General features: G+C 43.6%; 1 protein-coding gene across 3 annotated transcripts in view; it reads left to right on the top strand.

Moving 5' to 3' along the window:
• Window positions 1-20,949, top strand: part of PHLPP1 (PH domain and leucine rich repeat protein phosphatase 1) — a 212,719-nt gene extending 191,770 nt beyond the window's left edge. For all 3 annotated transcript variants that reach the window (XM_033425001.2, XM_033425002.2, XM_004268066.4), the window contains 5 exons: window positions 1,111-1,241; window positions 5,822-5,926; window positions 13,422-13,616; window positions 16,015-16,243; window positions 18,773-20,949. In XM_033425001.2, the coding sequence (XP_033280892.1) occupies window positions 1,111-1,241; window positions 5,822-5,926; window positions 13,422-13,616; window positions 16,015-16,243; window positions 18,773-19,945 (1,833 nt within the window). In that variant the 3' untranslated portion in view covers window positions 19,946-20,949. The remainder of the gene's footprint in view (window positions 1-1,110; window positions 1,242-5,821; window positions 5,927-13,421; window positions 13,617-16,014; window positions 16,244-18,772) is intronic.
• The last annotated feature ends 2,765 nt before the right edge of the window (window positions 20,950-23,714 follow it).

The raw sequence follows: 23,714 nt of genomic DNA, 5'->3' as shown, positions 1-23,714 counted from the left end.
AGAATATATTTCTCCAAAAATAGAGGTTTTCATTTTACCCAGTCTCTACCCCTCCCCAATGCATAATAGATTTAAGTTCTTTAAAAAATTTTCCAGATAAAGATGAATTTGTCCACTTTTAAGACTGAAATTCTTGGATACAGTTTGCCTTTCAGTCCACCTTAAGATTTTTAATATGCTCTTTAGGCATTTTAAAATATTATAATAAGGTACCAGCTCAAGCCAGATAATTGAATGCTTTCTCCCCATTCCGCTAAATTGTTGGTTACACATTCTCTTATCAGAAAAATTGCCAACTGTTCTCTCTGGTGCATGTGATCCTTCTTCTACCCTGGTGCCCGCTCCCATAACAGAAATGCAACACCTCCTTTTGGGACTTAGCTCATTTAAGCCTTACATTTTGCAAGAAAGGTGGTGTTATTCCCATTCACAGATAACACATAATTTTCGTTCTAATCGGTATGCTGACCCTTTTTGTGGCAGTTTTCCAGGTGAGATTAGGCAGGGCTGTTGGAAAGTCCAGGTATTGGATGCCTGGAGTGCAGGATCTATATTTGACTCCTGCATTTTTCCCGTGCATATAGTAGGCAGGCTCACTTGCTAGTCTTTCGCCACTTTCTTATTTAGCTTCTTTTGAATTATCTTCCCATTTTGAATATTCGTTCCCTGCCTTCTCCTCATTTTGCATGTTTTTTGGTTTGTTTTAAAAACCAAAGACAAGCCCTTTAAAGTTCCATCTTGATGTTGTAACTGTAACCCTCATGGCCACAGCAAGTGCGGAGATATTGTGAACAATGTGAGTGAGACACGATCTTTAGGGTTTTTCAGTTAATGCTTAATTTTTAAATGTAGAGATGAACTTAAAAGGATGAAGCTGGGGAGTATAAAGAACATGGAATTTGTGTTATTTAAAGAAAGTAAAATTTTAATTACATTTAGCAAAGTCTGTTTTAAATGTTTATGGCAGAATAGCAGACAAACGTAGTTTCTGCATTTGGCCATCATAGTACAGTGAACGGTCACACTGATTTTCCTGCAACGAGTAGGAGCATAGAACTACCTGAACAACTTCTCCAGGCCATCTCCTCGTGTTTCCACTTGTTCCTTCAGTGCGTGGACGTGAGCTGTAATGAGCTAAGCGAAGTCACTTTACCAGAAAACCTGCCTCCAAAACTGCAAGAACTAGACCTGACTGGAAACCCCCGACTCGCCCTCGATCACAAAACCCTGGAGCTGCTGAAGTAAGTATTTTGTGAAGCGCTGCAGCCCCATCGCTATTCACTGAAAATGACATTTATCACTTAGTCAAAACATTAAATGGAATATGAAGCATCTGTTGACTTATTAGGTCTATCTACACACATTTGAAGTGAAGTGATTTGTGAGTCTGTAGTTCACCAAAATGGACGAATGGCCAAACAAATTTTCAAGTAATTGGATACTCGTGTCCTTTCAGAAAGTTTTTGAGAAAGTGTCCAGACAAAAAGAGATGAGAATAATGAAAACAAAGAGGAAAAGGGGATTTAAAGACACAGGAGAGAGCAGTGAACAACCAAGAAGTAAATGTACATCTCGGTTACGAATAATATGGTGTGTGATGCTTAATGCAAATGTTACAAAGGGATTTTGCAGGAGATTCATAATGTGGGGTAAATGAACAACTTGGAACTAAAATTCAGGTTATTTAAACAAAACTGGGAGAGTGGGGTAGTTAGATCCTGCTAGGTTGTCTTCCTGTTTTGGGAAGAGAGTTCATTGGTACTGTCTCATGTTTTCTGTTGATGGAGAATAACAGGTTGGATGGAGTTCACTATGTAAAACATTAAAGTTAACCTTGTTAGAAAAGATTTCTTTATAACAATGTTCATCACAGAACTCTAAATATCAATAAAATTAAATTATGCTTCACATGATGAATATTATAATGAATATTATACAACCACTAAAAACAATGATGTGGAGTTGTATTACTAACTTGAAAGATCTCTGCATATGACGTTAGGTGAAAAGAAAGTTTACAAGGAAATTTGTATAGTGTAATCCCACTTTTTGTAGCATAAATTTGTGTGCATTTGGGTATGTGTGCGTGTGTGTGTGCACATGCACAACGAGAAAATTCCTAAAAGGATATAAAACAAAATGTTAAAATGATGCTGTTCTCTGGATAATATAATTATGGATGGTCTTTACTTTCTTCTTTAAATTTTTCTGAATTTTCAGAATTTTTTGCAGTGTATCTCAAAGTAACAGTCCTTGACATCAACACACATTAGACATTGTGTATGCCATCTGTGCTTAAACTCTGTTGTAATATCTGTTGCTGAAAGTCATCTTCCAATATCTTAGAAAAAACTGAAAAGGAGAAGAATTTTGAAAAGAAGAGTAATATTGGCGGTCCATTATTATTATCGTAGGCTTTAGTACATATCAAAATTTGAAAATCACCTAAGGTGATTCCTGGTTGGAATTGGCTTAATTAGTGCCTGTTCGTTGATATTTTAAGTACTTAATGAGGAAATTGATTTAGTTGAAGAATATTGCCTAAGTACAGTGTCTTTGGGAAGCCACGGGGACCGAGGCTCTTTCCACTGTGTATCAGTATGTGAAGCGTTGGCCCAAATCCCTCAGTGTGTCCAGACCTTAGTTTTCTCATCTCTTAGGGAGGATGGCCTACACACTCTCTAAGGGACTTCCAGAACTAAGAATACATGGATTAGCAAAACATATTTCATCTTTATAATGGGTAACTTTTTGAGTTTTTACAAATATGACATAATTTTATGATAAAAATAATTATATAAAAATCTGTTAATCAATGGAAGTAGCTGTTTGGAGAAAAATATAAGTTGAATTTTTATTGCACACCAAAATAAATTCCAGCTAAATTAAAGAGTTAAATACATAAAATGAAATAATTTTTAAAAGTAAGAAGAAATCATATGGATATATTTACAAACCAGAAAAGGACTTTTTAGGGCAGAGAAGGGGGTGGGGGAAATCAGAAAAGAAGTCAATATGTATAGAGTGGTTTTGATATTTATGTTATGTATATTTTTATATAAAAATACTTTTTTTACATAAAAGTTTTAGATATCTATTCCAAAAGCTATCAAAGGTAAATCTAAAAGGCAAATGACAAACTGAGAAGAAACGCTGGCAAAAAATAAGAAAAATAGAAGCATTAATATTCTTAATAGAAAATGTTCTTATGAGTCTTTCTTAATAGAAAATGTTCTTATGAATGTTCTTAGTGATAAGTACTCACTCAAGCAGAAAGTAAGTGAAGCACATTAACATTTACTAAACAAAGTATGGATAGTTACATGAAAAGTTCAGCCTTATTAGTGTATCAAGGAAATATTAAATAAAATATTTAAATGATAACATTTTCCCCCTCAAATTCGTGTTGATGGAGGGTTGTAAATTGATATAACTTTTAGAGATAGTCATCAAGATATTTCTAATTAAATTTAGGATGAATATAAAATGACATGGGGAAATGTTCAAGATGTAATTAGAAAAAAGATGCAAAACCATATATATAATAGAATGACCCCATTATTATATAGGCATAAGACAGTATCTCTTAAAATTCTCTACCAAAGGACATATGTTACTAGAGTGGCCAGAGCTGCTACAGTGAAGCACATGTGTGTTCTCAGATTAAAAAAAAAATTAGTAACAGACAGTGAAATCATAACACTCTTAGGTAAAAACGTTACCCTCTATTTAATATCTAGAAGGTTGTGGCTTCTTAATAACTTGGGAGAGTTTCCATATCTCATGTATTACTTGCTCTTTTAGAGGGTTGGCCTATTTGTTCTACATGAGGCAGGGTTAGTCCATATGGCGACTCTTCCGTGTGACTGAGCTCCGGCTCCCAGATTCCCTCAGACTAATTTCAAGATGTACGAGAGTCAACATCCAGGTCACTTCAGACGGCTGCTCAGCCACACTGTGTTCAGCTTGGCGGAAATGAGAGATTGCTCCTTCACTAGAAAGGATTATGGGGGAGTTTAAGGATTACTTTTTTCTTTAATAATCAGGCTAGGAGGGCTTCCCTGGTGGCGTAGTGGTTGAGAGTCCGCCTGCCCATGCAGGGGACGCGGGTTCGTGCCCCGGTCCGGGAAGATCCCACATGCCGCGGAGCGGCTGGGCCCGTGAGCCATGGCCGCTGAGCCTGCGTGTCCGGAGCCTGTGCTCCGCAGCAGGAGAGGCCGCAGCAGTGAGAGGCCCGCGTACCGAAAAAAAAAAAAAAAAAAACGGGCTAGGAAATGGAATTATTTCTTTGAAGGCTCCCTGTTCTGTAAAAAGTGTAAATGTCTTTAGAAAGGAGTCTTCTGTTTTTCTCCAGAACTCAGAAAGGTAGGAAAAATGTAGGGAGAACCTTAAGGTATGCCTTAAGAAACCCATTGCATTGCTTGCCATTGTACGTGGATAAAATTTGGTACCAGGTCATATGGAAAGCAAACAACAGCAGACTATCTTTTTAAATACGCCTTTTATTGATGGGTTTGAAAGGAGGATATATCTGTAAAATGAGGTATTAGATTTTGAGATTTTCTGTTGACACTACCTATGATTTTTAAGTTTTTCAGCTTTTTTAGGATAAAGGAAAAGGTGAATGTTTTCTGGTAATGAAGAGTAGAAACTTTTCTTTAATGAAATATTTTTAAATTTCAAAGAAATTGCCACCAAATATTTCTAGAATCAAAGTGAATATTATTAGACATTGATTTACTTCTGAGTTGAATGGTTCTTAGGAAAGGTATTCAGTATTTATTATATTTTGGAGTTAATGAATGCCAACAGATAATTTAAATTCTTGAGCTCAGGACAAAATTGTTTAGGTGTTAAGAGATTATACATAATTCTGTTTCTCTTGTTTAAGTAAGGGGGAAAAAACTAGTGGCAATTTACAAGTAGGGATTTATCTCACCATGTGGTAGGTGGCCTTTTAAAAACCTGCTTCACATCTGTATGACTTCCTGTTTGTGAGCACTGAATGCTTTCTAGCAGGCTGGTTTTTAATGAACTGCATTTGAAGGTTTACTCTTCTAATATTTCTGTTTTGGGTCCTTTTGGACCACTTATAGCATATGAGAGCCAAAGTGAGATAAGAATTTGTTTCCCAGTTCATTTATATGTAGTTAATGTGTAATTTATTGAATGCCCCTCGTTTACTTCATAATTTTATGATATTGGTCTCAGCATGGTTGTGCAGGTGAGGAAAGAATTGGAAGCTTCAGGGGATAGCAAGTCCCCAGTAATGTTTGTGAAATATTTGAAGGGGTGATGTGGGCAGATACTGGATTTGAGGATGAGTGTTGCAGAATTCTCTCACATGATCCAAACACAGTACAGTCGTGGCTTGGGTTTCATTCTTTTCAAATCTGGGCTTCATGTTGTGAGAATACACCCAACTTAATAGTTGTCTTTTCTCATGCCAAGGTTGAGAGCTGTCCCCTTCATCCCCAGGAGAGAGTAGCCATCTAGGGGTGGTGTGTGTGTGTGTGTGGGGGGGGGGGTGGGGGTGTGGGGGTGTGTGTGTGTGTGTGGGTGTGTGTGGGTGTGTGTGTGTGAGAAAGTGCCTAATAACCGACATTTGATGCTGATAAAACTAATTTTCATGCTCTGTATATATGCCCCTTTGTTTTCATTATGATGAGTAGCTAGCTCTTGTTGCTGATAAATATTGCAGACACATTAAACACAAATGGTAAGTACAGAGTGCTTAGGTGTTTTTCATTTCTCAGGTAAAAGTAGCAATTTGCACATGTTCTGTTTTAATGATTCCTGGCCCCTCTGTTTCTCTGGTTAGTAATATCCGCTGTTTCAAGATTGATCAGCCTTCGGGAGGCGATGCGTCTGGAGCCCCAGCTGTATGGAGCCATGGCTACACCGAAGCTTCAGGGGTGAAAAACAAGTAAGTGGGGTGAAACTTTGGAGTGAGAACCGCCACCTGCCCGCCCCCCTGCCTCCCTGCTTTAGTGGAGTAGAAGCCCAGTGCTAGCACACACTTTCCCCGTGTCACATTTATTTCAGTGTGTTTCCCCAGAGTGAGGCCACCTCATGACTTAGGCTGGAACATTAGGCTAAGCCCTGCTTGGCACCACGTACTCTCTCTTTGTGAGGATGTTGCTAGGATACGGTGTAACTGACACATTATATCTATGTGAGACTCCAGTGTTTGGAGAAGGCATAAGTATTGAAATGCATCCCTGCTCTTTTGAAAAGCCCCTTTATCTTTCTCTGAAGCCTGTTTACCAAGCAAAACAGGGAGAGTATTAAAGGAGTAGAAGTAGCCTTGATTGTCCATATTCGAGATCCCTTATGTTATTGACAGTCACTGTTTCTGTGGAGCTGTTTTTTACAGTCTAAATTAGCTTGTCGGGAATTTGATGTCCATTCCCTGTAATGTCAGCTGCTTGTCTTGCCATCAGGTCTTGTGCATCTTAATTTCTTTTTCTTCCCTATTTTCACCAACCTGCCCTGTCTCTGATGCAGATGTTGATTTCTTGAGAATTGTAATCCAGCTCTTCAGGCTTGCTTGCTTTCTAAGAAGGGGTGCTGATAAATCAGTACTAGAAAAGCAAAGGATCCTATAAATTAGAATGGTCATAATTTAATTAGCTAAGGTATAAGAACACGAAATATTGAGAGCAGGGGAAGAACAGGAAGTGGAGGATGATCCCATAATAGCTAACAGCGTTCAACCCTGGGTGCACATTAGAATCAGTCAGGTGAGGAACCTTAAAGAACATTTTTCCAGCCTAGGCCCGTTAAATCAGAATGCTTTAACATGTCCCCCAGGTGATTCTAATATGCATTCAGGACTGAGAACCACGACTAGCTTGAATACCCTTCATGGAAAATAAAAGGTGGAATTGTGGTTGCCATGCTGACTGCTTTTCCTTGGGTCAGAAAACAGAATGAACTCGCACTGTGCGTCTGACGCACTGATCCTGTCCTCTTTCCCTGAGAGTGTGCTTTGGCATATTAGAGAAGACGTAGCCCCCATTTCAACATCTCTGTTCCATTTGCCCCCCCCCCAAAAAAGGCAGAATAACCAGTTGTGTCTGGGCTCTGACTGCTTATTTCTATGTACTTTGCACTGTATATCATTATATTTTGGGGAGAGAGGAAGAAACTATACATTCTTTGGAGCAGTCAAAGTTCCTTCCTAGAGATCTTTCTTTTTTTAGATCAAAAGATCTTCTGTCTTACTTATAAACACCAGTGTGTGAAACTGCTCTCTAATTCCAGAACACTGATGTGAAATCCAAGATTGGTTTTTAAACCTCTCTGGATATTAAAATGTATTATCTACTCATATATATTAATGAAGCAGTGACCAGTTAGGTATTTTTTCCTACATAATTCCCTTTTCCACAATTCCTTCTTAAAAAAAATTTTTGCTATATTGAAGTGTAAGATAAACGGTAAGCATACAACTCTATGGATTGTCCTTAAGTGAACCAGCACCTAGATCGAAAAATAGAACATTGTCAGCACCTCAGAAGTCCCATGCCATCCCTGGCCCTCACTTCATTTTCCCTCGCTTTTTTACCCTTTGGTTTTGCCAGCAGAAGTTTCTCAAGAGTTTTCTTTTTGAGTTGTGGATAAAGTAGATATATAAGCAAGGAGCTTGCTGCTTTGAAGGAAGGAGAGAACTGCAGTTGTCCCTGCCCCAAATCTCAATAGACATCTATTCTCTTCTCCCTCCCACTTTCCCCGATGGGTACTGGTGCTGTGTTGCCTCCCTATCAGGTTATTTCAGATCCTTTGGGAAAATCCAAGCAGGGAGCTGCAATCCTATAATTTAGGTTCTTCCTCAGACTAAAAAACAAACAGGAAGCTTCAGCAGAAAAGAAAAATCACTACTGTACTTCTAAAACACGTTATTTTTTTCATACCTCCTGCCCCATTCTTTCTAGCAAGGGGAGCTTATAGAAGAAGACAGAATTATAAGACGATTTACTATTATATAATTAAATTTTACTTTGCCACTAATTGTCATATAACTAGGGATAACTTTTTTTTCTTTAATAAATGGAGGCAAGAATTTCAAAGTACTGGGCTTCCCTGGTGGCGCAGTGGTTGAGAGTCCGCCTGCCAATGCAGGGGACACGGATTCGTGCCCCGGTCCGGGAAGATCCCACATGTCGCAGAGCGGCTGGGCCCGTGAGCCATGGCCGCTGGGCCTGCGCGTCCGGAGCCTGTTGCTCCGCAACGGGAGAGGCCACGACAGTGAGAGGCCTGTGTACCGCAAAAAAAAAGAATTTCAAAGTACTGGGGTAAGAGCCAGATTTCTTAGCTTTGAATCTGGGCTCTATACTTTTTTGCTATGTGACCTTGAGCAGTTACTCAATCTCTCTTTAGCTTACTTTCCTCATCAAAAATACTACTTGTCCTTATAGGGTTATTGTAAGGATCCACTGATTACATACGTGAAGAACTTAGAATAACATGTGCCATATAGTAAACTCTATTTAAATTTAGTTATTATTCCCATTAATGATAATGGGTATTACTATTGTTATTTATCCCCAAACTCCTTAAGCTCAGGAATTACATTTTCAGGTTCATACCGCTGTTACCTAGCCATGATACATATTAGGTGCTTAATAACTTTCTTCTTTTCATTAATTTATATACAGTAAGAAGGTATCATTTATATTCAACAACATTCACCCTGTTTAGTGTACAGCTCTGCAAGTTTTGATGAAAGAGCTCGAGCTCTGCTTGGTGATGGTGATTGTGTAATCACCATTATAATCGAATTATAGAACAGTTCCTCAAAATTCCTCCATGCCCCTCTGTTGCAATTTCTTCTCCCCCCTCCCAGCCCCTGGCAACTCCTGATCTGTTTTTTGTTCCGTTAGTTTTGCTTTTCTAGAATGTCGTGTAAATGGAATTATGCGGTATACAGCCTTCTCAGTCTAGCTTCTTTCACTTAGCACCATGCATTTTAGATTAGTGATGTTGCATGTGTTAGCAATTTGTTCCTTGTTACTGCAGAGTATTATTCCATTGCATGAATATGTTACGGTTTGTTTATCCATACACAACTTGAAGGATAAATTATTTAGATGGTTTCTATTTTTTAGCAAATACAAATAAAAATCCCATAAACATATAAACCTGCATACAGGTTTTTGGGTGTTGTCATTTCTCTTGGGTGAATACCTATGAGAAGGATTGCTGAGTCGTTATGACAAGTATATATTTAATTTTATAAGAAACTGCCAGAATGTTTCCCAAAGTGGCTGTACCATTTTGCATTCCCAGCAGCGATGAATGAGACTTCTCGTTGCTCCACATTCTCACCAGTACCTGTAAGATCAGGTGGTGGCAGTGGTGGTAGTGGTTTTGGTCATTCCAATAGTGATATTTCATTGTGGTTTTAATGTTTATTTCCCTAGTGACTAATGATTGTTGATCATCTTTTCACATGCTTATCATCCATACCTATATCTCTTTTGGTGAGAATGTAATCTTTCACAATTAAATATGATGTTAAAGGTGTTTTTGTAGACTTCCTTTATCAAGTTAGAAAATTCCCTTCTATTCCTAGTTTGCTAAGAGTTTTTATAATGTGTATCAGATTTTGTCATAGGCTTTTTCTGCATCAATTGAGATGATCATATTTTTTATTTCTTAGTCTGTTGATGTAGTGAATTACATTGATTTTAAAATGTCGAATCAGCCTTGCATTTTCAGGAAAAATTCCCTGTGGTCATGATGTATTACCCTTTTTTATATGCTGCTGGATTCAGTTTTCTGGTAATTTGTTGAGCACGTCTGTATTCACAGATTAGCCTGTAGTTTTCTTTTCCTGTGGTGTCTATGTCTGGTTTTGGTATCAGGCAGGGTGATGCTGGCCTCATAGAATGAATTGAGGAGTATTTCCTCTTCTTCAGTTTTCTGGAAGAGTTTGGAATTTATATTATTTCTTCCTTAAATGTTTGGTAGCATTTACTAATAAATCCCATCTGGGCCTGGAATTTTCTTTGGTTTATAACTAGACATACAATTTCTTTAATATAGGATTATCTCTTCTTCTTGAATGAACTTTGGTAATTTATGTCTTTCCGAGAATTTATGCATTTTCATCTAGTATTCAAATTTATTGGCATAAACTTGATCATAATATTCCATTATTCTCCTTTTAATGTCTACAGGATCTGTAGTGATTGTGTCTCTCCCCTCTCTCATTCCTAATATATCTGTCATTTGTCTGTTTATCCTGATCAAATTGGTTTGAGGTTTATCAGTTTTATTAATATTCTCAAAGAACCAGCTTTTGGTTTCATTGATTTTTCTGTTGTTTTTCTGTTTTCTATTTCACTGACTTCTGCTTTTATTTTTATTATTTCCTTTCTGCTCGCTTTGGGTTTGTTTTGCCCTTAATTTTCTAGCTTCTTAGGGTAGAAGTTTAGGTCATTGATTTGGGCTTAAGGATTAATATTCTGTGCATTTAGAGCTATAAATTTCTTTCTAAGCAATTTTTCCAATATGGTTAGAGGACATACTCTGAATCAGTTGAATCCTTTAAACTTATTGAGGCATTTTCTGGACCAGAATATGGTTTATCTTGGTAAATACTCTGTGTGCATTTGGAAAAAATCTTGGGTAGGGTATCATTTAGATCAAGTTGGTTGATAATGTTGTTCAAGTCTTAAATATCCTTGCTGATTTTCTGTCTACTTTTCCATCAGTGACTGAGAGAGTATAACTCTAGTTTTATCTGTTTCTCCTTGTAGTTCTCTCCGTTTTTGCTTCATGTATTTCCAAGCTCTGTTATTAGGTGCATAAACATTCAGAATGTTATAGCATTGTGACGAACTGACCTCTTTAACATTATGAAATGACTCTTTGTTTCTGTAATGTTCTTTGTGCTGAAATATATTTTGTCTGGTATTAATGTAGCTATTCCGCTTTCTTTTGATTAGTATTTAGCATAGTATAGTCGACCCTTGAACAACACGGGGGTCAAAAAACAGTCAAAAATCCACACGTAACTTTACATTCAGCCCTTTGTATCCGAGGTTCCACACCCGCAGATTTAACCAACCACAGATTGTGTAGTACTGTAGTAGTATTTAGAGGAAAAAAGTCAGCATATAAGTGGACCTACACAGCTTAAACCCATATTGTTCAAGGGTCCACTGTATATCATTTTTTATCCTTTTGCTTTTAAGCTATTTGTCTCTTTATTTTATTTTTAAAATAAATCTAGATTTTTTTTTTTTAGTAAGTGTATTTCATTTATTTATTTGTTTATTTATTTATTTAGGCTGTGTTGTGTCTTCATTCCTGCATGGGCTTTCTCTAGTTGCAGCGAGCGGGGGCTACTCTTTGTTGCGGTGCATGGGTTTCTCATTGTGGTGGCTTCTCTTGTTGCAGAGCTTGGGCTCTAGAGCGCAGGCTCAGTAGTTGTGGCGCATGGGCTTAGTTGCTCCACGGCATGTGGGATCTTCCCAGACCAGGGATCGAACCTGTGTCCCCTGCATTGGCAGGCAGATTCTTAGCCACTGTGCCACCAGGGAAGCCCCTGTCTCTTTATGTTTAAAGTGTATTTCTTACAGGCAGTATTTAGTTAAATCTTGCTTTTTTATATAATCTGACTTTCTGTCTTTTTGGGTGGTGTTTAGACCATTTTTATATTTAATGAAATTATTGATATGGTTAGGTTTAAATCTGCCAATTTACTAGTATTTGTTTTCTGCTTGTCTCATCTGTTCTTGATTCTCTTTCTCTTTTTCTTCATTCTTTTGGATTGAATATTTCTTATTCCACTTTATCTCCTTTATTCTTATTAGTTCTCCTTGTGTGTGTGTGGTTTGTTTAGGGTTTATAGGATAACCTTTACCTTATTAATTACAGTTTACCTTCAAGTAATGTATCAATTCACATATATTATAAGAACCTTACATTGTGTACTTCCATTTCCCCTCTCCTAGTCTTTCTGCTCTTGCTGTCATATGTTTTACTTCTACTTTTGTTATAAACCCCAGAATACATTGTTGTAATTTTTACTTTAAACAGTTATTCTAAAGTAGTGTTTCTCCACTTCAGTATTATTGACATTTTGAGCCAGATAATTCTTCGTTGTTGTGGGGCAGGGGAAGGAGGGGGGTGTCCTGTGCATTGTAGGATATTTAGCAGTACCCCTGGCCTGTACCCAATAAATGTCAATATCACCACCACTCCCAATCGTTACAAGCCAAAATGTCTCCTGGGGGCAAAATTTCCCCCATTGAGAACCACTGTTCTAAAGTGATTTTTAAAATAAGAAAAAGAAAATGTTTATATTTACTCACGTATTTGTCATTTCCAATACACTTCATTCTTTTATCCAGATTTCCATCTGGTAGTATCATTTTCTTCTGTTTCATGTAGTTCCTTTTACATTTCTTGTAGTGGTTGTCTTTTATTTGTGTGTCTGAAAATGTCTTTTTTGCACCTTTACTTGTGAAAGCTGTTCTCACTGGTTTAGAAATCCAGGTTGACAGTTTCTTCCTATCGGTACCTTAAAGATGTTGCTCCGCTGTCTTCTGCATTGTTTCTGATGAGAACTCTGCTGTCATTCGTCCTTTGTTCCTCTGTAGGATATGTTGTTCTCTACTCCCCAAACCCCACCTTTATCCCTGGTTTTCAGCAATTTGATTTTGATGTGCCTCAGTTGAGTTTTTTTTCTTGTTTTACTTACTGTTTGTTGAGCTTCTTGTCTCTGTGGGTTATAGTTTTCATCAGATTTGAAATATGTCCATCCATTGATTCTTCAAAACTTTTTTCTGTCTGTCTCTCTTCTCTTTCGAAGACTCCACTCCCCCGTGTGATGGGCTGCTTAAAGTCATCTCACCGCTTAATGATGCCCTGGCTTTTAATTTTTCCCCTAGTCTTTTATTCATTTTGGACAATTTATGGGACATAGTTAACATTACTTGGAAAGAGTCTGATTAAGTAGAGAGACTCTGCAGGCCTCTAGAGCACCCTGTGCAGCTCTCCTCCCATCAGTATATACTTTTCCTAGTGTTTTAGTTGTTACTCCATTTTTGCTCCATGTGGAAGTTCTCCTTGATAAATGTTTTGTGAATGAATGTGAACATATGCATTCATAATCTGGTGTTATTTCCCATGCCTCCTACTGTCTTTCTTTCACTACCATTTAAAAATAAAATCATCAGAAGAGTGGGGGAAAGCCATGAAGCATAAATATGTGCTTATCATTTTTCTTCACTCACCGAAATTAGTTGATATAAATTAGCTGGGGTTAGTTTACCTATTCTTAATCTATGTGGAGTCATGAAGAAAGAGAGAAGACTGGCTTAAGCAAATCTGAAAAAACACAGCTGGGTTGGGCATGGAGAAGGAAAGATGAGTCAACTTAGCACAAAAGCATTCTTGCTTTGCAGGTTGTGTGTTGCAGCTCTGTCGGTGAATAACTTCCGTGACAACCGGGAGGCCCTGTATGGTGTATTTGATGGAGACCGGAACATGGAGGTGCCCTACCTTCTCCAGTGTACCATGAGTGACATTTTGGCAGAAGAGCTGCAGAAAACAAAAAACGAAGAAGAATACATGGTCAATACGTTCATTGTTATGCAAAGGTAAAACTTAGAGCACCTGCCCTGTGTTTTCTTGCTCTTCTTTGAGTGTTTGCCATCTGGTTAGAAAAACAGGTGTCCAGTAATCTCAAAGCCTATCGTTGAACATGCGTTATTCAAGATGCATTCAGGCGATTTGGTTTTGCCCAAGTATCAGGGCTGGACTGTGTTCCGTTTGAGACACACTGATGTTCAGACGACTTTGTTGGAGGCCGAGTCAGTGACAGGAATTCAGTTTCTCCTAGAACTGGTCTCACAGGCCTGTCGTGATTCCAGATTTTCACCAGATTGTTTACGACACACTCCCCTCACCCCAAATCATGTGAGCGCCAGACCCTCTTTAGACCTTCTGGCGTGTGGATTGCTCTTTGCAATGGACTGTTTCCATCTCGGTTTGTTCCCCCTCATGGAGCACTGTCACTGATTCAGGAAGTGCCAACCTTTGAGGACTTGAGATGGTCAAATCTTAGGCCAGGAGTTAAGTCATTCTTCATATATTGTTTTCCCCCTTTATTAAATGTTCAGACAGTGTTGCTAGTAGAATCCTAGGCCATTCCCTAGAGCTTCTGGTCACCGTGGAAGTTGTGGAATGTTGTTTCTAACTCTGAGGGCTGCATGTTGTGAGCATTCCCACATTCGAAGAATTGCTTGCTCTTTTGTCACTTTAAAGGCTTTGTAGGTTGTAAAGGAACTGCCTATTAATATTGTATTGCAAACACTTGCTCTTGTGGGACCAGGAAGTGGAGAGCGCTCTAAAGGTCATGGGAACAATGACTATCTTTTCTCTTTCTCTCCCTTTTCCCTGCCTTGATAATCTGCCAGAGGAAGTATCTTTGCAACAAGAGTAGAAAAAGTGTCTGCTAAGGAATGCTGGTCCAGAGAAGCCTTGAAAGTTCCCCTAAGTCATGAATACTCTTGAAGAGCTCAGTAGAGGCAAGCCCAGTGGGGTTCTTTGCTGCTCAACTCACCTGTCTTTCAGATTCTCAGTGGGCATGTGCAGTTAATAATTGACGCTGATAACTAATATTTAGTGAGCCCTTAATATATACCAGTCATTGTTCTAAATACCTTAATGCCATAAGTATAAGACAGGGACATCTATCTACACATCTCTCTACTTTTCTGTTTTGACCACCATCTTGTTTTAGGAAAAAAGCAAACACATTTCATACATACAGACACACATAACACACACACACACCCTTCACACACTCCTAAGCGGTCTGCTTTTTATAGACGCCCAAACGCTGGATAAGAATTAAGAACCTCAAACTCTGATTACTAGCTGTACTTCTCACAAGTACCATCCTAATTCTGGCTTTGCTGGGAGGAATCATTGTGCCTTTGACAGGAGGAAAGCAGTGCTGCCTTGGCAGGGCCTAAAGCCCAGTCCGGTCGTAGATGTGCAGAAGTTGGAGTTTAGAGACCCAGGTTGTCAGCCCATCTCTAGGTCATTTGCTTGCCTCTTATTTTCCCTATTGGTTAACAGGATATGGGGTGTGTGGTGATCTTTTCAGTCCTCAGGAGAACTGTATGTTCTCTGTGCCTGACATCCTAATTTATATGAACAGGCAGCCCTGGTTTCCATCGCTAGTGGTGCCCCTTGCCTAACCTAGACAGGGTCTGCCCTTGTAAACAGGGGAGTCTGTCCATCTTAACCTTCTGTACCACTCAGGATCCGTCTGGGAGGCACTGCCATCTGTGGGGCTTCTGATAAGAGTTCTTACCTCCTTTTGATTGTTAGAACTTGCAGGTGTCTTGTGTATTCAATACGTGTATGGACTGATGGTGAATAAAAGCACTTTGGAGCTTCATTACTCGAATGTCCTTTCTGTGAATATTCTAGAATAGACATCACTCATCTAGAAAGTCTGCACTGTATAGGACAAGAACATGAATGGTCCAGTACTTGAAAGCATCCTAATAGAGAGGGTGGTCAGGTAATTCTGAAGTGTCAGTGGGTGTAGTGTGTTTACACCTGCTCCTGTTAAGTGGTCACTCCGGCTGTCCTCTCTCGGGAGCAGAGGGGATTTAGAGAGGGGGATGAAGAAAGAAGCGGTCATTCCCCGTCTTTGGGGCACGCCGATTCGGGAGTGGCAGGCTGGATGCAGCAGGATAAGGGCTCCTTGACTCCATAGCAGCTCCTTGGGTCTTTCGTGGTGAAGTGACACCTGCCCCAGTTGCGAGCAGACACCTCTCCGTGTGTGTGTGTGTGTGTGTGTATGTGTGTGTCAGATTCCACAGGCTCTTTTCCTGAGTTGAGCAGTGCCTGCTTTGGTGAAAGAGGCCTGGTGGAGCCCCAAGTTCTGTTTTTCCTCCTAGCCCCGTCCAGTGGTACAGTCTGGCAAAACTACACGTGACGGGTGTGTGTGGGTTTTTACCCCGTCTCTTCGTTTTCCAGGAAGCTTGGAACTGCTGGGCAGAAACTTGGAGGTGCTGCTGTCCTTTGTCATATCAAGCATGACCCTGTGGACCCAGGAGGACCCTTCACCTTGACCTCTGCTAATGTGGGCAAGTGCCAAACGGTTCTGTGTCGGAACGGGAAGCCGCTGCCTCTGTCCAGGTCATACGTTATGAGCTGTGAGGAAGAACTGAAGAGAATCAAACGGCACAAGGCCATTATCACGGAGGTAAGGAAGAGGGACTTTCCTCAGGACGGGGGAGGACGGGGCCAGGGTCGTGGCAGAATCAGCCAGACAGCATTTCCCACCAAAGGACGTTCTTTAAACATTGCAGTTGGTTTAAAATTAAAACTCCACATCCGGAGTAGCACAGAGCAAACTCTGCGTGTGATGTGTCTGGAGACGTTACAATATACAGAGTGATAAGATAGCTATCGACGGCCTTTCCGCATCGAGGGCTGTGCCACGGTACCATCTCATCCTCACAGCCGCTCTTCGGAGGCGCTTCGGCGGGGGGCTGAAGCCGCCAGCCCTGAAGTCACGCCACTGGTCCTCCTGTCCTAGATCTGCAGCTTGCGGGCTACGACCTTGAAACCTTGAAGCCTCAGACTCGTCCTCCGTAAAGTGGGCATAGCCGTGTGTCTGTCCTGTCTTACGAGGCGAGTGTGCGCATCGGTGTACATGTAAGGAGGAGTTACTTTGGTTCATGCCATCTGCTCCACTTGAGTAAGGCAGTGAGCGGTTCTCAGCCAGGGGCCATCTCCCCCTGACAGGACGCTTGCTAACGTCCGAGGACACTGTTGTTGTCACAGCAGAAATGCTTGGGGCATGTAGCAGGTAGAAGCTAGGGATGCTACGAAGCATCCTGCAGTGCACAGGACAGCCCCACAGCAAGGAATGGTCTGGCCCAAAATGTCAAGAGTGCCACTGTTGAGAAACACGGGTGTCAGTCTTCGTGACAGAAGATTCCCTGTAGCGCAGCTTCCAAAGTGGGCTGGAGGAATTGTGCTCCACTCACTAGCTCATCCTACAGTGTGGCTCACCTGCTGCTCACCTGAAACGTGATGTGGGCTACAGACGTGATCCCCGGAGACACACGTCTGCCCCCAGGAGGTGTCCAGTCTTGTGGATAAAACCCCTGGAAGCATTTGTAGCTCGGGTAGACAGTGGTGAACGTTTGCAGCTCAGTAGAGAAGGACTGTGACTCCCGGTAGACTTTGACCAAGGGCCATGAGAAAGATAAAGACCACAAGGGTCTGGCGAAGGAGGCCGCGTGTAGATTTTAGTTCCCTGCTTGTTCTAAGAGCAGAGAGGATTAAAATGGACGCTAGACAGTCTCAGATGGGGTTGAATGAAATTATTAAACGTATTGAATTAAATGTTCAACATTACACGTTGCAAAGATTAACCATTTCTGCTACATAAATGCGTCACAGTTGGTGCTTCAGAGGTTTCTCCTGCTTTCTCTGCCTCCCTCTTCCTCGCTTTGTCTGTATTGCTGCGTTGGTTTTCTTTAATTTCCCTGCCTTGAGGTATGCCCCCCCCCCCAAACACACACACACGGACAAAATCATTGATTCTGATGTGGTGAGATCTTAAAGGGTTGGGCAGAACAGCGAGGGTAATTTTTGCCGAAATTCCACATTTTGGGGAAGAACAAATATATTAGGAGAATTAAGAGAGCTGAAAATTGTGCTTGAAGCCCTGCTTTAGTAATTTTACTTCGAATTGTGTTGCCTGCGTGGCGGGATTGTCTGCGGAGCTGGGGGATGTACTCCCAAATGAAGGAACGTGGTAGGGTTGGGAAGGGAATGGGTATTCTCCGGAAGAGACACTTGCTTCGAGGGAGATGGTTAGACCATCACTATTCCCTCATCCCAGACACACATGAAAGTTGTCCGAATGGAGCCTCCTCTGGAAAAGGTGTTAAAAATAGGGGCATGTAGAGGCATGTCCTAGACCCGAGAACCTCAGACTTGAAGAATAAAGAACCGAGCAGGTACACCCTGGGGTTATCTCCCCTCCTCTCCTCCAGCTTCACAGTAAAGGCTTTTTATCGGCAAGTGGTCTGAAACTTTGGTTCGTGGTGTAAGTGGCGTGAACTTGGCCGGACTGAAGCAGGAGACTTTGTCGTCTCCATTTGCTGCCACGGAAGTGAGTTCAGGGAAGCCGCAGGACCTGGCACTTCTCCTTAAGCATCTACCTCTCCAAACACGATCAGTTGTACCCAGCTAGTCACCCCACGATTTCCCCACCAATTGTTTTTATACGTTTAAAACAGTGCCTCTCCCCTCACTTCTGGACCTTCAGACATTACCGCCCCTGATGGTTGGTGTGCTTTGGGGAGGGACCTAAGATTCCGGGCGTTATCTGGAACGCACCTGCCTCGGGGGCTGCTCGGCACTGGCGCGTTCAGCAAGGCTCTTCCTCTCGGGACCCCCGTGGGTTCCAGGAGGCACTAATCAGCCGTGTTGCTGTGTCAGATGATGGTCTGCTTTGGAGATAGACGGGTCCCAATAAAGGGAGTAACTGAGATACTTTCCATTTGTCCCTCCTGCTTCTTACCTGCCCCGGGCTTCTGCCCCAGGGTTCTGATGACAGGTGAACGTGAACCACTCTCAGGAGGGTGGGCAGCCCCTCCCCCTGTGGACCGCGTGTCACGCTCCGGTGGTCCCCCAGGCAGGAGGCCCCAGGGAAGCCGCACGTCGCCCCGCGTGCTCCGTGGTAACGTCTGTTTGGAAACCCCTCTTCTTCCAGGATGGCAAAGTGAACGGAGTGACCGAGTCCACGCGCATCCTGGGCTACACGTTCCTGCACCCCAGCGTGGTGCCCCGCCCCCACGTGCAGTCCGTGGCCCTGACCCCGCAGGACGAGTTCTTCATCCTGGGCAGCAAGGGCCTGTGGGACAGCCTGTCTGTTGAGGAGGCCGTGGGGGCCGTGCGCAACGTCCCCGACGCTCTGGCCGCCGCCAAGAAGCTGTGCACGCTGGCGCAGAGCTACGGCTGCCGCGACAGCGTCAGCGCCGTGGTGGTGCAGCTCAGCGTCCCCGAGGACAGCTTCTGCTGCTGCGAGCTCGGCGCCGGCGGGCCCGTGCCGCCGCCCAGCCCCGGCACCTTCCCGCCCTCCGTCAGCATGGTCATCAAGGAGCGGCCCGCCGACGGGCTGGGCGTGCCGTCGTCCAGCAGCGGCCTGGCCTCGGAGATGAGCAGCGAGCTCTCCACGTCCGAGATGAGCAGCGAGGTGGGGTCCACGGCCTCGGACGAGCCCCCTCCGGGCGCCCTGAGCGAGAGCAGCCCCGCCTGCCCCAGCGAGCCGCGCTGCTCGCTGCACCCCGCCTGCCCGTCCAGCTCCTTCCAGCGCCAGCTGTCCAGCGCCACTTTCTCTAGCGCCTTCTCCGACAACGGCCTCGACAGCGATGACGAAGAGCCCATCGAGGGCGTCTTCACCAACGGCAGCCGGGTGGAGGTGGAGGTGGACATCCACTGCGGCCGCACCAAGGAGAAGGAGAGGCAGCAGCCCCTGCTGCAGCTGCCGGCCGAGGCCAGCGACGAGGGTATCGTCATCAGCGCCAACGAGGACGAGCCGGCCCTGCCCCGGAGGGCGGACTGTGCCGCCGTGGGGACCATGGGGCGCCGGAGGGCTAACGGCTCCGTGGCGCCCCAGGAACGGAGCCACAACGTGATAGAGGTGGCCACGGACGCGCCTCTCCGCAAGCCGGGGGGCTATTTTGCAGCCCCGGCTCAGCCAGATCCTGATGATCAGTTCATCATTCCCCCGGAGCTGGAGGAGGAGGTCAAAGAGATCATGAAACACCAGCAGCCGCCACCGCCGCCGCCGCCACCGCCGCCGCCCTCACAGCTCCACGTGCAGCCGCCGCTGCGGCAGTGCCCGGGGGACCAGCTGCCAGACTGCTGTGACACACCGCTATGACCCACCCGCGCGCTGCTTAAAAATAAACTAACCAACAAAGGCTGAGTTGCCAGAGCCTCCCAGGCTCCCGTTAAACCAGGGGTTTACTCCACGCCCTTCTCCCAGACGCTTTCCCAGCCTGTCTTTGCATCCAGTCTGTAGGTTCCCCTTCTGTTGGTCATTTTTTAAAATAATTACCACTTTTCTTCTCGTGATGCTGTACCAATATGATTTAAATTTGTTAACTTCTTCCCCTAACATATCAGATGTGTAAAGACAAAGAACAAAAGGTTTAATATATTACAGAGAAACAGTTAATGATAATGTAATACTTTTTAAAGTGGCTTTGTGTTGTTTTGTTTGTCTGGAAGGCAGGGCAGGTTGCCAGTGCTAAATGATTTAATAATACTGTAATTCTGTATTTCTTTGCGGGGGGTGGGGGGGGGAAGCCTTTTTTTTTTTTTTTTGTCTTGAAAATGATAGACATTTGTAGAATATGGAGACTAACTCCTAGGAGTTGCTTTACTCTGTCAGGTGACCTAAGTCACTGGATTCACTAATTTTCTCTGAGAGAACAGTTGATTGAAAAATTTCTATTGTAAATAGCTCAGTGTTGTATAGTGATGCTTCACATGTTTTGTAGTTTGGGCATAAGGGACTAAACAACTGACTTCCCTCCCCTCCCCCTCTGACACACCTTCCTGCCCACACCCCCTCGTCCCCCCACCTTTTTAATTCATTGAATGATGAGCCTGAGCATTGCTGAGAGCATTGCTGTTCAAATAAGGTGGACCTTAGGCCACTGGAAACGAACCTGCACCCGACGGGCCTCTGACCCTTTTTCTTCCTCTCCTGTTTCCACCCAGCCTCTTTTGTAGACACTTTTTAATTGTGTTCCTTACTGCTGCCACAATCAGCATGACTGTATAGAATTCAGTTAGATCATTTACATACCAAGAGTTATATTAAAGCAGAATGCACAAATGAACATGTCATTTTTGTTATAATAAATATAAAATTTACAAGTATTGGACCCATCTGCTTTTGTCTCAAAAGCCAGATGTGTCTTGCAGATGATCCCACCCAGCTTGGGTTTGGAATGAATGCATGTAACTTTGGGGTCATCAGATATTTCCGACTTTGATTTTTTTTTTTAAGGGAAAATACCCAACAGGCTAACCTACATTGAACAAACGTAGTGAAATCAACCCTGTGGTTAACAATACGCGTAGCTGGTCTTACAGCCTTTCTATTTCTTCTTGTTATTGTGTAGGGTAGACGGTAAAAGGGGAATAGATGAGGTTGCATAGAGGAGATCCCTGGAAAACTCCCACAAAGCCAAGTTGGTTTCCAGGTCTCTCAAGGCCCCCTCAATCACCTGAACATGTTAATAGGTCTTTTTATAAAAATTGGAGTATGGTTGATTAACAATGTACACCGGAGCTGGTTGCCTCGCTCTCTACCCCTAGCAGAAATAATGTCAGTGCAGTGGGGTCCACTAGGAAATCCCCTATTCCTAGCTGACTTACTGGCCCCATTTACAGACTCTAGTGCCCCACCCCTCCCCGCCGACCCTGCATCTTGTGAACCATGTTTTGGAGATGCTGTGGGTCTTCTCTCTTGTCTCATGTGGACTAGCTTCCCAGGTAGAATGGTTTTCCTTCTTCAGATCTACCCTCCAGTGGTACCTGGCTGGTTCAGTGACAGGACATGGCAACTAGTCTTTCTTGTAGACTCGGTAATGGGCTGTCCGTCCCCTCGCTGGGTGGTCAGATCAGAGGACCCCCCCCCCCTCCTTGGTGACGTCCGTTCTTCATTCCATGTCAGGCTACTTGTACACTGTGTACTTTGAAAACCACTAAGGCTGTGGAAGGAGATTGAGTTCCTCTCAGCCCATGAGGGACCCAGTGACCAAGGGACTAGACTGCCCAAGCCCGGGCAGAGCTCTCTGCTCTAGAGCCGGAGCAAAACCATCTGAGGGTCCCTCCGCCCAGCCCCACTCAGCAGCACCTTGCCGCCCTGTCGTCCCTCTGCTCCAGGTGGATCGGAGCGGACTTGGAAGGCTCTGGGTTTTCACCCCAGTGCCGTAGTCACTACAGAAGATCTGGGCTGGCTCTCTGACCTCCTCGGTGCTTAAATCCCCTGTGGACAGGGCTCACCTGTTGCCTGGAGCAGGGCCTGCCCAGACGGTCAGTGCGGATCCGATTCCACGGCAGCTCCCTTCCAGAGGAGCCACCAACGCTTCCGCCCTGAGCATGGCCAACAGAGGCAGCAATAATTTGAGGAGTCCACGATGGGTCCCACAGCAACTGCTTGTGCCAGGGGCAGCTGCTGGGACCAGCAAGTCCCAAGTGGGGGCTCAGCTCACGTCCTAACGTGTGTGGCTGACTGGGAGAAGGGGCACAGGCTTGGCGCTGCTGTTTCCCTAAGGCCGCCAGTTCAGTGCTTGCTTGCTTCCTTCTCAGTTTCTTAGACCATTAAGTCACATTGAGCACACGCCGCATATAAGGCACCATGGAGATAAAGGACAAAACTGCCCTTTGGAAGCTTGGGGTGAATAGGCATGTGGGTCAAAAGTAAGAGATGAGCACATATTAAGCGGCTAAAGACGCGGAGACCTACTGCCAGGCCTCCTTGCTCTTGCTTAGGAGTCTCCCAGTTATTGCCTGAGAAGGAGTTTCTTTTCACTTCTGCTCAGCAAGGTAGCATCTAATAATGTATGCAGAACTGCTTATAAAACTGTGAAGTGCCTAACTGAAGATTCCTCAAAGCCACGGGATCTCCAGGGTGCGCATGAGGGGGAAGGGCATCCCCCAGCCCCACCCCACACTGTCCTTCATGCTGGGAAGGCCAGCGAATTGGGAGAGGGCTGGCGGGTGGGTGGGTAAGAGGCTGGAAGCTCTGACGGGGCTCGCAGCCTTGCTAATAGACTCAGAGCTCCCTACCGAGGGCCCTGGAAGTTGCTTGGTGTTGGATCAGCCACAGGCTGCCACGTGTGTGCCCACGGAATAGTGGCTTTCCGGAGGGCACCAGGGCCAGGCTCAGGAGCCCCGACTCCCAATCTGACCTGGTTTCTCTAGATTGCTTTTGTCACAGCACCACCTGCTGGTGAGATTAGATTTGGGGTGGAAATGGGCATGACTCTTGGTCTTTCTCCTGCCCCTCTTCCAAAAGAAAGTTTCAGTTACTTTCATTCCTAGACACCGACAGAAAGCAATCTCCAGCACTATTAAGTAGTCAGAGAAATATTAGGGACACTGACGTGCAGACATATCAAGATGTGTAGCCGGAATCATAGCATCGACCTGGGAGAGAGGAAGTCAGTCTCCAACATCCAATTCTCCATTCCCCATAGGGAAGAATAAATAAAAACCCCCTAATATGCCTTGGATCTAATAGGACAACATCAGCTCATTGCTGGCACTGCCCAACGGGGACAAAGCACAATTCCCATGCGAACACTCATCAGAAGGCACTCTGAATTCACTCGGACACGTCAGGATATAGAATTTTTGGACAGTGTGGGGTTTTTGTACAGTGTGGTATGTGCCCTCCCTTCCTCCCAAGTGATCAAACCACGTAATTTGTAGATAGTAAAGCCTTATGTAAGTGGAAGTATTGTCATTGTTGTAAGTAAAGAACTAAGGGTGGTCAGATAGAAAATAATTGGGAACACAGAAAAAGTAGTTCTTTAAATTAAAAACTCCCAGAGAGGAAAAAAAACCAAAAACTCCTAGGAAACATCTGTTGGAACTGTTACAGGAGGGAGGGATGATGTCATGGTAGAAAA

Source organism: Orcinus orca, chromosome 15 (assembly GCF_937001465.1).
Source record: "Orcinus orca chromosome 15, mOrcOrc1.1, whole genome shotgun sequence".
In the NCBI taxonomy this organism is placed as follows: Eukaryota; Metazoa; Chordata; class Mammalia; order Artiodactyla; family Delphinidae; genus Orcinus; species Orcinus orca.
The sequence above is the reverse complement of the archived record's forward strand: the minus strand, read 5'-3'. Positions and strand labels throughout refer to the sequence as shown.